The 12,719-nt window shown below is 49.9% G+C and overlaps 2 protein-coding genes across 2 annotated transcripts; one reads left to right on the top strand and one right to left on the bottom strand.

Moving 5' to 3' along the window:
• Positions 1 to 1,730: 1,730 nt before the first annotated feature.
• Positions 1,731 to 3,892, top strand: LOC129753298 (glycogen [starch] synthase-like; the record flags this gene model as incomplete). Its single annotated transcript, XM_055749100.1, has 3 exons — positions 1,731 to 3,095; positions 3,157 to 3,295; positions 3,360 to 3,892. Coding segments are annotated over 3 exons (1,602 nt in total), but the record flags the coding sequence as incomplete, so codon positions are not given.
• A 646-nt stretch (positions 3,893 to 4,538) lies between these two features.
• On the bottom strand, positions 4,539 to 9,790 carry LOC129753297 (uncharacterized). The gene is made up of 4 exons (XM_055749098.1): positions 8,533 to 9,790; positions 7,128 to 8,416; positions 6,802 to 7,001; positions 4,539 to 4,731 (listed from the first exon to the last, which is right to left on the bottom strand). Exons 1-4 carry the CDS (start codon positions 9,788 to 9,790, stop codon positions 4,539 to 4,541), a joined length of 2,940 nt encoding a protein of 979 aa, XP_055605073.1.
• Positions 9,791 to 12,719: the final 2,929 nt, after the last annotated feature.

The raw sequence follows: 12,719 nt of genomic DNA, 5'->3' as shown, positions 1-12,719 counted from the left end.
ACTAGAATCAAAGTTCCAGGTCGGTCATTTCTTTCGGATTCCGTAACAATTCTTTCAATCGGGAGCAGTAGATTGTTAGCCTTAAGCCCCTATCCCGCGATGGGGCTGCCATCTTGGACTTAGCTGGCGGGAGCCGCATTTCATAAATTCAGCTGCTCGCTGCGAGACAGACGCTGTTTGAGCCGCCCCTGATCTGGAGAATAGGCGCTCGGTTGTTGTTGCACGCCGCCCCTGACCTGGGGAACAGACGCGTGCGGCCACCTTCTCAGTCTGCATGCGACCAAAGCATCCACCGGGGTTGGGTACCCGATCTCCGCTTAGGTTACTCACATCCCAGCCGGTACCCCCGGGAAGGTAGAGATAGGAGTTGTGAATAAGAGGTGATGTGACCAGGCTTCCGAAAAGTACAGCTTTGCTATGACAGCTTTTTTCTTGCCAAACAAACTGTCTCGGTTTTCCTTACCACTCGGTTCGCTTCTATACCGTCGGTAACGAATCGTAATGCTTCGGCTACATCACACACGTGCGAGAACCCAGGCTGTATCTGAACAATCTGCTCAAAGCATGCGTTGCCGAAAGTGTTGTGCTTTAAGCTGTAGCGAACCCAACCGACAGTTCGGTTTTCATCCCCCCATCCTCCTGTTTCGAAAATAATTTCATCCTAACTGTCGGCTGCAGGGCGTGACAGTTTTTGCAGGACTGTCACGGGTGACTGTAGTGCCCATTACCGTACCCATGCCCGATCGTATGCGCTGCTGCTCGGATCGAATAGATCGAACGAGCCATATATTCACACCGAGCAGCAGCATACGACCGAGGCGTAACGCGATGTGTGGTGCCGGTGCAGGTTAGGTGAAAAGGGGAGGGGAGGGGAGGGTGATTGGGGTGATCACCACCCGCAGTAGCTTCAAGCGAAAGGAAAATACGTTCGTTCGAAATCAACTCAGCCTGAGCGAATCTCGGCTACAGTCGGACGGAGTAAGTAGTACTGTCATGCGAAATTCAATGCATTGAAAACTGTCACGAAGATTTTCCCAAAACTGTCACGAAGCTTAAACAACTTTCATACCCACGAACAAACTCTCGCATGAGGTAAAACAAGCCATCGCTGTACATCACACGACCGCTCCTTTTAAAACTGTCGGGGAAGAAATATTTGGGAATCGTGGTGCATGTGCGACATTCGCAAGAATACTGTCGTTCGCCAGTACTTTTCGGAAGCCTGGATGTGACCACTATGGGGTCTCGTGTTGCACATTATCCACCATTTACCAGCCCCAACAATTGATTGTGTTTGCCTAAAATATGTAAGTATCGTGTGAGCAATCAGTGTTTGCCTAAAATATGTTAGTATCGTGTGAGCAATCAGAGATGCATACAGGCATCGTAGGATCATCGCATTTGGGCAAATGCCCTCTTGTATGGTTCGAGTTAAATGTGCCATAGAGTATGCCACAGTTGTATATTTTCTTACCCGAGATTTTTCCGACCAGGAATCGTAAAATTCCCGATTTCCGAGAACGCATAAATTGCCGGAAAATGGACATTTCCCTACACATTTACCACTCCAAAAAAGTATCTCTTGAATCCCCTCGACTCTCGAATCTCAACTCAAAGCAATGTGCATTTGAATTTTGACTGCATTTGATAAAAATACGACATCATCCAGAAATCGTTAACTTAGTTTAGATTGAGATACATATTGATAATCGTTGATGCTGAAATAATAACTTATCAAATTCTATCTGTTGCAGTTCAAAAAATGTGCCGAACAGTACTCCCACGACAACGAGTTTGGACCACCGCGCATTGTGGCTCACTTCCACGAGTGGCAGGCCGGCGTTGGTCTGATAGCGCTCCGGACCCGGCACGTAGATGTCGCCACCGTATTCACGACCCATGCCACACTACTGGGTCGATACCTTTGTGCGGGTGCTACTGACTTCTACAACAACTTGGACAAGTTCCCGGTCGATGAGGAAGCCGGTAAACGTCAAATCTACCACCGGTACTGTCTGGAACGAGCTGCATCTCACTTGAGTCATGTGTTCACAACCGTATCGGAGATCACCGGGTACGAGTCGGAGCATCTGCTTAAACGTAAACCGGACATCATTACCCCGAACGGGTTGAACGTTAAGAAGTTCTCTGCCATTCACGAGTTCCAGAATTTGCATGCCATGGCCAAGGATAAAATCCACGAATTCACCCGTGGGCATTTCTATGGGCACTTCAACTTTGATCTGGATAAAACCCTCTACATGTTCATTGCCGGTCGATACGAGTTCTCGAACAAGGGTGCCGATGTCTTCATCGAAGCACTTGCTCGACTCAACCATATGTTGAAGAGCAGTCTTCCGGATGTTACGGTGGTGGCATTTTTGATTTTCCCAGCCAAAACGAACAACTTCAATGTTGAATCTTTGCGTGGCCATGCCGTTACTAAGCAGCTACGTGATACCATCAACAGCATCCAGCAGCAGGTTGGAAAGCGAATGTACGACACTTGTTTGCAAGGACGCTTACCAGAAGGCGATGATCTTTTGACGAAGGAAGATATTGTCAAGATCAAACGCTGTCTGTACTCGTTGCAGCGTGATGGAAATCCACCAGTTACAACCCATAACGTGGTAGATGACTGGAATGATCCGGTGCTGGAATCGGTGCGTCGTTGTCATCTCTTCAACACCAAGTACGATCGGGTGAAGATCGTTTTCCATCCAGAGTTCCTTAACCAAACGAATCCTCTGTTCGGTTTGGACTACGAGGAGTTCGTGCGTGGGTGTCATTTGGGCGTTTTTCCGTCGTACTACGAACCATGGGGCTACACACCTGCCGAATGTACGGTCATGGGTATTCCCAGCATCACGACTAATCTCTCCGGTTTTGGTTGTTTCATGCAAGAGCATATCGCCGATCCCAAATCGTACGGCATCTACATCGTCGATCGTCGCCACGTAGCTGTTGAAGAGAGTGTTCAGCAGCTAGCAAAGTTCATGTTTGACTTCTCTAAGCTTAATCGACGTCAGAGAATTATCCAACGTAATCGTACCGAGCGTTTGAGCGATCTGCTCGATTGGAGAAATCTGGGAATAGTAAGTCCTTTTTAAACTTTTCGAACAAATGTCCTAAAGCCTTGTTTTACTATGTTTTCAGTACTACCGCCAAGCGCGAATCAAGGCACTGCAAGCTGTTTATCCGGATTACGTCGATGAGTCTGAGAGTTATCTGAAGCGTGCTGCCGACTTCAACTATCCTCGTCCTGTTAGCGCCCCACCAAGCCCAAGCTCTTCCCGTAAGAAAAGTGTTAAAAATATTGAACCAAGCTTTGTTATCTAACTTTCACTTTTCCGTTTAAGGACACACCACTCCGGCTCCTTCAGTGCATGGTTCCGACGATGAACAGGATTCCGTTAATTCAGAGGAAGAGTTGGAAGAGCTAAGGAAGGACAACTGAGCGCCCTAGCGCTGCGGTTTGAATAGGAAAAAAAAAGGAAAAATGTAACTTCGTCACAAATAATCTTAGGCATATCCTATTGAGCTGGGAAGCAGCAACAATACAGAGAAGAAATTGGAACCTACTCAAAAGCATCGCCATATTAGGAAATACTTGAAGGATAGGCGACACCTTAAAAACCCCTTTTATTTGTTAGGTTAATGCTAAATTTATGTGTTAAGTTTTCACAGTCTATATATTGGATCATCACAAATTGTCCCGAATTTATCTTAACGTGTGTTCAGCCGATGTGAAAATCCGTTCCATCAGGAGTTTTTAGAGCTTATTTATCAATAGTTATGTTAGATCAGATAGAGGAAAACTAAAAGCAATGGGAAGTGAAGCGTTTTATGTTATTTTCTCAATTGGATGATTTTTTAGGTTACACTTTAATATATTTCTAAGTACTGTTGATACAGTTTGTTTGATTTGTCATCCGAATTGCCAAACCATTCCGATTCAAAAACTTTTATCCAATAAGGGATTTTAAAATGGTTTTGGTATCGATTCCCGAATAAATTTATTGATTGGGATCTAGCGTGTGGTCTTTCATGTGAGTTCAAATTTAAATCAACAATTATCACTTATTTCAGTTTGTAGTTAAACATCTCCTTATGATAGTTTTCATTTGGTCTCTGGACATCCTCAAATTGATAGCTTGACATTGTATATGGTGTTAAGTGTCATCATTCTCTACTACAGAGCTTCGTTTCACGCGTTATTCTGAATCCCATAGGATTGTTGAAACGGCGTCATACTGCCAGAACTGCTGCGTCCTTCGTTGGGCGATATCTGCGAAAATATAAACACCAAATTATACTTTCCTTCCACTACCCAAATAATTCAGAAACAATACGTTGATCGATTTTAGAGTGAATCTTATTCGACCAACATCGATTGTCCGGCATTGTCTCTTACCATCCAGAATTTCTCAGTATTTGAGAAATTTTTTTGGTCATCGTCCAACTAACTTGCTCGATCCACCTCTGCTCGCCTACCGTATTTGTAGCGAATACCTGTTTTCAGGACAGTCATCCGGTATTCACGCAAAATGTCCTGCCCAGAGTATCCTTCCAGGCTTCGCTACCTTCTGGATACTGGGTTCACCGTAGAGACACGAATGCTCGTGTTTCATCCTTCGCCTCCACACTCCGTTCGCCTGCACGCCTCCAATATGGTTACGCAGGTCCTCCTCGAGCAGTATCCTTGTCTTGTACCCGTAGAGAACAACCGATCTAATGAGTGTCATATACAGGTTACATGTCGTGCAAGGGCTAAGTCTTTTCAACCACAGTTGCTTGAAGAGTCCATATTAAGTACGACCTACACTTATCATTCGCCGCCGGATCTCACGGATGATGTCTTTTTTTTTATTAGTTGATCACCCAGGTGGTAAATCCTTTTTACGGATTCTTATCTTTGTATGCTTTACTGCTAGGATCGGACGCACACTACTCGAATGCCCCCCGCCGAAAGGACATTCTACTCCGACCGTGGTCCGGTCTTCCTCCTCCCTTTTTGGCTGGCAACCCTAGGGTTTTTGCCCGCCGTGTGCCGAATCGAGAGCAGCTTATCCTGGACTCGCGCCTGTCACAGCACACGTACGGGTCTTAGACGCTTACGACTCAGATGAATCCCGACGGTGATGTCATCCTACCCGACTCGAGTGGCTCATCCGGCGGCGACGTGAGACCACTCTACCCGAGAGTATTCCGCGACGTGAATACTCTTCCCCCTACGAGTTCGACTGCGAAGAAGGTATAGTCTTATCCCCACAGCCTCCGTCGTAGAGGGCGCGTTCGACTCGGATACTCCGCGACGATAACGTTGGAGGTATCCTACACACAGACGCGCGACGTACCTAGCAGCTCGGCATACGCAGAAGGTATAGTCTTATCTTTGTATGCTTTACTGCCAGGGTCGGACGCACACTACTCAGGTGCTCCCCGACGAAGGAGTCACCCTACACCGATCGCGGACTGGTGCTGGTTCCAACTCCTCTGCAGGGCAGTCATGATCCGGGTGAACCCATCGCTGACCACGCGCCAAGTGTTGGTGTCTTCGCACATCCTCTGCACTATGTTGTCGGCTGTCGTGTCTGGTCCGCAGGCGGCAAGCATGGTAGCACGTACCTCCTCGAACCTTGGACAGCTGAACACTACGTGTTCTGGCGTCTCTACTATGTCTCCGCAGGTTAGACAGGATGGCGAAGCCACGTGTCCAAACCGATGGTGGTACTGCATGAAACATCCATGACCAGTCAGGAACTGTGTCATGCAAAAGTCCACCTCACCATGTCTTCGATCCATCCAGGATCCGATATTAGGGATCAAGCGATGGGTCCACCGGCCACGTTCCGAGCTGTCCCACTGGTGCTGCCAGTTGGACAGCGAGTTCTCTCTGGCATGTTTCCGCACGTCGGGCACGTGCCTGTTCTCGTAGCAGAAGGCATCTTCCTCTAGCAAGACCGAGATGGACATGACCCCCGCCACAACATCAGCAGCTACCGAGGACACCGTTCGGTATGCGCTGATTACACGCAGGTTCATCAGCCGCTGCACCCTGCAGAGCTGTTGCAGATTACACTGCCTACTCAAGGCTGCCTTCCAGGCTGCCACTCCGTAACGCAGAATGGACGAGGTCACGCTCGCCAGGACCCTCCTTCTGCTGCAGCGGATCGCCGAGTTGTTCGACATGGCCCGTGAGAGGGCTGCTGTCGCCATTGCCGCTCTTTTGCAGGCATAGTCGACGTGGGCCGTAAAGCTCAGCCGGTCGTCGATCATCACCCCCAGGTATTTCACCGCACGTTTGGACTCGATTGCACACGGTCCAACTGTGCCAAGTTAGTGATCAGCACCATCTCGGTCTTATGGTGTGCTAGGCGTAGGCTCTTAGAGCGCATCCAGTTTTCCACCTTCTCAATAGCTACTGTGGCGAGTAGCTGGACTTCCTCCGTTGACGGGCCCGATGCCAGGAGAACTACATCGTCGGCGAATCCCACAAGTCTCACTCCTGTGGGGAGACGCAGTCTCAGCAGTTCGTCGTAGACGATGTTCCACAATACCCGGCCAAGTATCGATCCTTGTGGAACCCCTGCCGAGACTCTCACTGTTTCCAGTCCCTCGCTAGTCATATACTGTAGTGGGCGGTCACGGAAGTAACACTCCACCATCCTACAGATATATGCCGGAATCCTCATGTTGATGAGCGACGACGCAATCGCTGCCCAACTGACGCTGTTAAACGCATTCTTAACGTCGAGAGTGACCACTGCGCAAAACCGATCTCCTCTCCGTTTCTTCAACCTGGCTTCATCTGCCCTTTCGATGACCAGTCGAATGGCATCCACCGTGCTACGACCTTTCCGGAAACCGAACTGTTCGTCGGATAGGCCGTTCGCTCCTTCGGTGTAGAGCTGAATCCTACTCTGCAACACCTTTTCTAGAACCTTGCCAGCGGTGTCCAGCAGACATATCGGTCGATACGCTGAAGGTTCACCAGGTGGCTTGCCCGGTTTTGGCAGGAGCACCAATCGCTGCCGCTTCCACTCATCTGGGAAGACCCTATCATCCACGTACTGTTGCAGTGAAGACCGGAACATTTCGGGATGTTCCATGAGCGCAGCCTTCACTGCAACGTTAGGGATGCCATCCGGACCCGGAGCTTTGTTTAGCTGAAGGGACTTAGCGATGTCGCGCAGTTCCTCCAGTGAAATCCTCTCCTCGTCGCTCGTATCCCAGTCGTATGGGACCCTCGGCCATGTCACTACCGCATGCTGTGGGAACAGCTCGTTGACGATCTCACGCAGTTTTATCGGACACGATTCCTGTGGCGCACCTCCGCTCCGCGTTTTGGCCATGACAATCCTGTAAGCGTCGCCCCAGGGGTTGTCGTTGGCGTCCTCGCAGAGTTGCCTGAATCGTGCCTTTTTGCTCGCCTTAATTGCCCTGCAGAGGGCAGACCTCGCCACTGCGTAGGGTACTCTCCGCTCCGCTCTCGCTGACGGGGACCTCGCTCTCTGCATATGTCGCCTAGCCCGAAGGCAGCTAGTACGCAGGTCTGCGATTTCCGCCGTCCACCAGTAGACGGGTTGTCGAGTGTCCTTCCGCTTCGCCCTTCTCGTCATCGCAGCGTCGCATGCACGTGCGAGTACCCTCGCTAGATTTTCCGCGGACAGGTTTTCCAAGGTCCGCTCCCAGTTTAACCCCTCGACAAAGACGTTCTGGTCGAATTGTGTTGTCTTCCAGAGACGTGCTCCTGTTGTCGTGCCTCTTCTACCTGCCCGCGAACTTGTGCCCACACGATAGCGGATCGCGAAGTGATCGCTATCGGTGAACACGTCGCTTACCCTCCAGTCGCTCGACCAGCCCGGACTGCTGAAGGTGACGTCGATGATGGACTCGCTCCCATTCCTGTGGTAGGTCCTCGTGTTGCCTACATTCCCCAGGTCAACGTCTAGCCTTGCTAGGGCCTTCAGTAGAAGTTGTCCCCTGGGGTTTGTAAGGCGACTACCCCATTCTACGGCCCACGCATTGAAGTCCCCGCCTATGACAACGAGGCTTCGACCCGTGAGACCTTCGACGATTTTGTCCATCATGACGCCGAATCTCTCCAGAGACCACCGCGGGGGGGCGTAGCAGCTACAGACGAAGATCCCGTTGACCTTGGCTATAACGAAGCCTTCCTCACCAGCGGAAACCACCTCTTGTATGGGGTATCTTCCTGTAACCCATATCGCGGCCAGTTTGGCTCTATCGGTTACCCAATTGCTGCCATCCGTGGTCCTGCGATATGGGTCTGCTACTAACGCCAGGTCCAACTTTTCCTCAGACGCCAACTGCCTTAACAGCTGGTGTGCTGAGTAGCAGTGGTTGAGGTTGAGCTGAACCGCTTCTATCCCCGCGAAGGTGCAGACGACGCCTTTTGAAAGGCGGGGCACCTAGGGTTGCCAGCCCTGTGTCCTCCACCGCAGTGGAGACACTTCGCGTCTTTGGTGCAGCCAGCCGCCTGATGGCCAGCTTCGCCGCACCGCCAACATAACCCGCTCCTATCAGCGCCCTTGCTCGCAAAAGACTTGTGCCCATATTCGACGCACCTGAAGCACCTTTCCAGTTGCTGGGGGATGGCTATCTGGCAGATAGACCAACCCACCTTTAGCCGCCCACACTTGAGTGCGGCGTTTGCTGCCGCAACCGGAAGCTTCACAAAGGCCAATTGTGTCCCAGATCCGGGAGGGCCATCACGCATCCTGACCGAGATCTGGTCAGTCCCGATCTTACACAGATCCCTCAGCGCGTTTTGCACCTCAACATCCGTGGCTATCTCGTCAAGGTTTTTCACCCTGACGGTAACCGTGGTGCTGAGGGCACGGATTTCTGCAGCTCCCCCCACAATCTCTTGCGTGAGGGCGCTGTATTCCGAGCTCTTGATCTGGGAGCCACGTCGGAGCTCGAGGATCATCTCGCCGGAACGAGTTCGGCGGATTCTCCTCACATCCCCTCCAAGGCCCACCAGCCTATCGCTCGTCCTCATTTGACGGAGGACGTCAGCGTAGGTGCCTTCGGGGGCCTTTACCACCAAAGCCTCCCCCTTGTCCCTGACCCGTTTGGGCTTGGGCTTGGGTTTGGGTTTGGCCCTAGTGGTCCTTTTCCTCTTACGCTCAACCGTCTGCCACCCAGTTGGCGCATTAGGAACTTGGCCGCCCGCATCTCCAACACTCTCGTTATCATCGCCCGGATCCTGCCGGACCGTAGGATCCCGGGCCCACTTTTTTGGGGCTCCTGGCCTCGTCTCGCCTGATGACCCCCTTTTTCTCTTGCCGTTTCCGGCTACCTCTGTATTGCCATCCGTTTGTACGCAGACGCTGACCTTTTTCGGGCGTGTTGTATCTGCCCGAAGGGGATTCGCAGCGTCCTCGCGTGCCCTCGACTGGCATTCCGGAGCTGTGAGCAAGCTCACCACCGCCCTGTTTGCTTTCACAAACAGGGCCATCACATTTGCGAGCTTCTCTCGCACTTCCTTGTGGATGTTAGATTTTTTCCTAACGCAATCCACAAGGTCCTCCATCCCGGCCATCGCGACGGCCAGTTCAGCAGGGGTCTCAGGGTCCTGAAGCTCCGGAGAGCTTAGGAGTTCCTCGACTGCCTGCTGAACCTCTGCAAGGGGGTCATCGCCCTCACCACTTTCAACCGGCGTCCTCACCGGCTCGGCGGGTTGCCTAACCGGCGAGCGCCTTAGTCCGCTCCTACCAAACGGGTTGGGACAGGTGTCCCTCTCCGACTCATTCCCATCCATCCTTCTGTTTCTAATGTTATTGTTTGTTGTCATGTTGATCCCACGAGTCGCGAGGTAAATATACGGTCCACTGCGCCAGTGACCTGCTTAGCGCAGCAAGGACTGGGATACTGTGGGGTGTGTCCCGGTGCTCCACAGGCTACCGTTAGAGACTGGCGTGATTTAGCGACCCGCCAGCCTTCCAGGTACATCGGCACGGTTCAGCATAACACCTTCACCAAATGGAGTCGGTTTCCAATAGTTTTTCCATTTTCGATTTCCGTGGTCGTTGCATAGGTCTTCATAAGTGGGGGTGGGGTTGTAGTTCTCTCGGCCGTACATCTGCGTAAAGCAGACACGTTTCCACTCTGCACCACGAGGAGGTGGAACTACTTCGCAGAGCGCACGGATGATGTCTGCGGTCACTAATGAGCTGAGATGTCCAGCTCGTCACCATCGATCATAATCTTGTTGTCGGAAAAGCAGATAAGTTAACTGGATCTGCTGAAAATCGTGCCCCGCATTTAGCCCACCGATCGTCGATTAACACCTTCTAGTGCCACGTTGAACATCTCGCAGAATTTAGAGACCATCGCCTTGTCGATGGTCACTGCGTGGTTCGAATAAACTCGACAATTTATCTGAAATCCTCACACAGCAATGCGTTCCGTCCTTCGTCGCTTTGGTCAGTCTCGTCAGCTTCCCGGAAAAGCGTTTTTCGTCCATGAATTTCCATAGCTCGTCACGGTCAATCGTGTCGTATGCGGCTTTTAAGTCGAAATTTGATACCTGAAATAGAATTCCTGGCCCATGTTCACCCATGTTCAAATTTGCATTTCAATCCTATTTATAACATCGTCATCATCGCTAAAACAGGATTTGTTAAGTATGGACGACCCCCTGAAAAGCAGTCATCCGAAAATCTTAAACATTTTTCATCATTCCTGGTCTCAATGTGCACTCCTGCCACATTCAACTCACTAAATTTTAACCCTTCAAATCCGCTCTTGATTGTCAATATTACAATATTGGAAGTTTGGCGGCTTGTAACTTTGTTCGGGTGTATCCAAAGAATATAATTTCCTCGGGGATCCTCAATGAATTCTTGAATTCTTCAATTTTGCATCATTACTTTTTTTATGGACGCACCTTGAGTCCATACAGGGTCCGGCAATTGAAGTGCTACATTGAAATAAACATATCAAAAGTTGATGATCAAAACATCAACTTTTTACATCAAATTCATTAAATTTCTCTTGAAAACAAATTACTTTTTCAAAATTCATTGGTAAAATTCGACTTGTTCGCCCTTGAGTCTAGCCACTCGCCGCAGACGGTCGAAGAACGCATCGTATAAATTCCGTATAATTTCTTGTGTTACAATTGGACACCCAGTTCATTGAGATGTCCTCATCTCCATTGATGAAATACACAAAAAAAAAATTAATCACTATCTCTTCTGCTTCTTCTTCATTTGCACTCACACCATCCAAGTCGGCCATCGTACACCACCGTTTCATCCGATCGGCAGAGTACACTGTGTGTAACTGCCTTCTCGTTCTATCACCTCCAGGAACCGACTCGATTTGATAACGATCGTTCTCCAAAACCTGAGTGACCACGAATGGACCTTTGTATCGTGGCTCCAGCTTGCGACTCCCACCCGGCGTAAACTGATCTTTGATCACCAATACCAGGTCACCAATACCAGGTCACCAACATTGTATTTTGCCGCCTCTCTCCGCCGTTGATCGAAGTACATTTTCTGTTGTAGCTGCCGCAGTGTGATCGTCTCGGACGCCTTCTCTCTAGCCTTTCCGGAACTCAGGAGTGGTTCGGCATGTTCGTCGTGTAGTATGATCACCAGCTCGTTGTAAATGTAATCTCGCGGCTTGTACGACAGCACCAATGATGTAGGTGACACCATCGTTGTCGAACTCGGCGCGTTGTTGATCCCCCACTGAATGCGCTGTATGTATTCTTCCCATTTGCGATCGTTTCCATCCACCATACTGCGGACCGACGTCAATATCGTTTTGTTGCCCCTCTCTACCTGTCCGTTCCCGCGAGGGGTTCCAACAGCGACTCGCATAAGATCGATACCATTACCACGGCAATACTCACGAAACGCATTAGAGGTGAAAGCGGTACCCCGATCTGTAATGGCTCGCGCAGGAAGGCCAAACACTGATGCAATTTCATCCATAAATTTAAACACTGGTGCTGTTTGCGTTGATTTCACCGCCTTCATCATTAAAAATTTCGTGAATCCCCAAATCACTACCAGAAGATGCTCGTTTCCTTCGTCGATTTCACAAAAGGCCTCAGATGATCCAAATGTATGGTGTGAAACGGGATCGGTACCTTCGGAATTGAATTAAGAAATTCCTCTTCACGCCCCACTTTTCCTTTATTAAATGCACATTCCGGGCATGCAGCTATGTAAGCTTGAATATATTTCCGCATCTTGGGAAACCAAAACTGCTCCTGTACCATTCGAAACACTTTTTCTTCGCCAAAGTGGCCTTGCTCGTCATGAAAGTTTTTAATCACTCGCCAACGTATTGAAACAGGCACTACCCAACGTTTAGCTCCATTCACTAATCGAAACAGTCGATTTTTATCCACCACATAATTCTGCTGCATCTGACGTTCTTTATCCGACATCGGATCACGAGAAAGGGTTTCCTCAATTACTGCCAGACAAGGATCCTGACGCTGCATCGAAACGAGAAAATCTGAATTGCTGATTTCTATCGCCAAGATTCTCTCAGAAAAAACTTCTTCCCCCGACGAATTTTCCTCCGCCCTCGAAGGAAAACAATCTGCTACCACCTCGATCGTACTTGGCTCTTCTACTGGACACCTACTCAAGGCATCAACGTGTCGCATACTGGTACCACGATGATCTAGTCGAAAATCGTATTCCTGTAACTTTAGGAAATATCGC

This window comes from Uranotaenia lowii, chromosome 3, assembly GCF_029784155.1.
Source record: "Uranotaenia lowii strain MFRU-FL chromosome 3, ASM2978415v1, whole genome shotgun sequence".
Lineage (NCBI taxonomy): Eukaryota > Metazoa > Arthropoda > Insecta > Diptera > Culicidae > Uranotaenia > Uranotaenia lowii.
The sequence above is the reverse complement of the archived record's forward strand: the minus strand, read 5'-3'. Positions and strand labels throughout refer to the sequence as shown.

What these genes read in the sequence shown, in the direction of transcription:
- LOC129753297 (XM_055749098.1), bottom strand. Translation starts at nt 9,790, where the DNA reads ATGGATGGGAATGAGTCGGAGAGGGACACCTGTCCCAACCCGTTTGGT. An exon ending in CGCTGATAGGAGCGGGTTAT is followed by an intron (nt 8,417 to 8,532) that starts GTTGGCGGTGCG and finishes GCCTTTCAAAAG; the next exon opens with GCGTCGTCTGCACCTTCGCG. An exon ending in GAAAGGGCAGATGAAGCCAG is followed by an intron (nt 4,732 to 6,801) that starts GTTGAAGAAACG and finishes GACACTCATTAG; the next exon opens with ATCGGTTGTTCTCTACGGGT.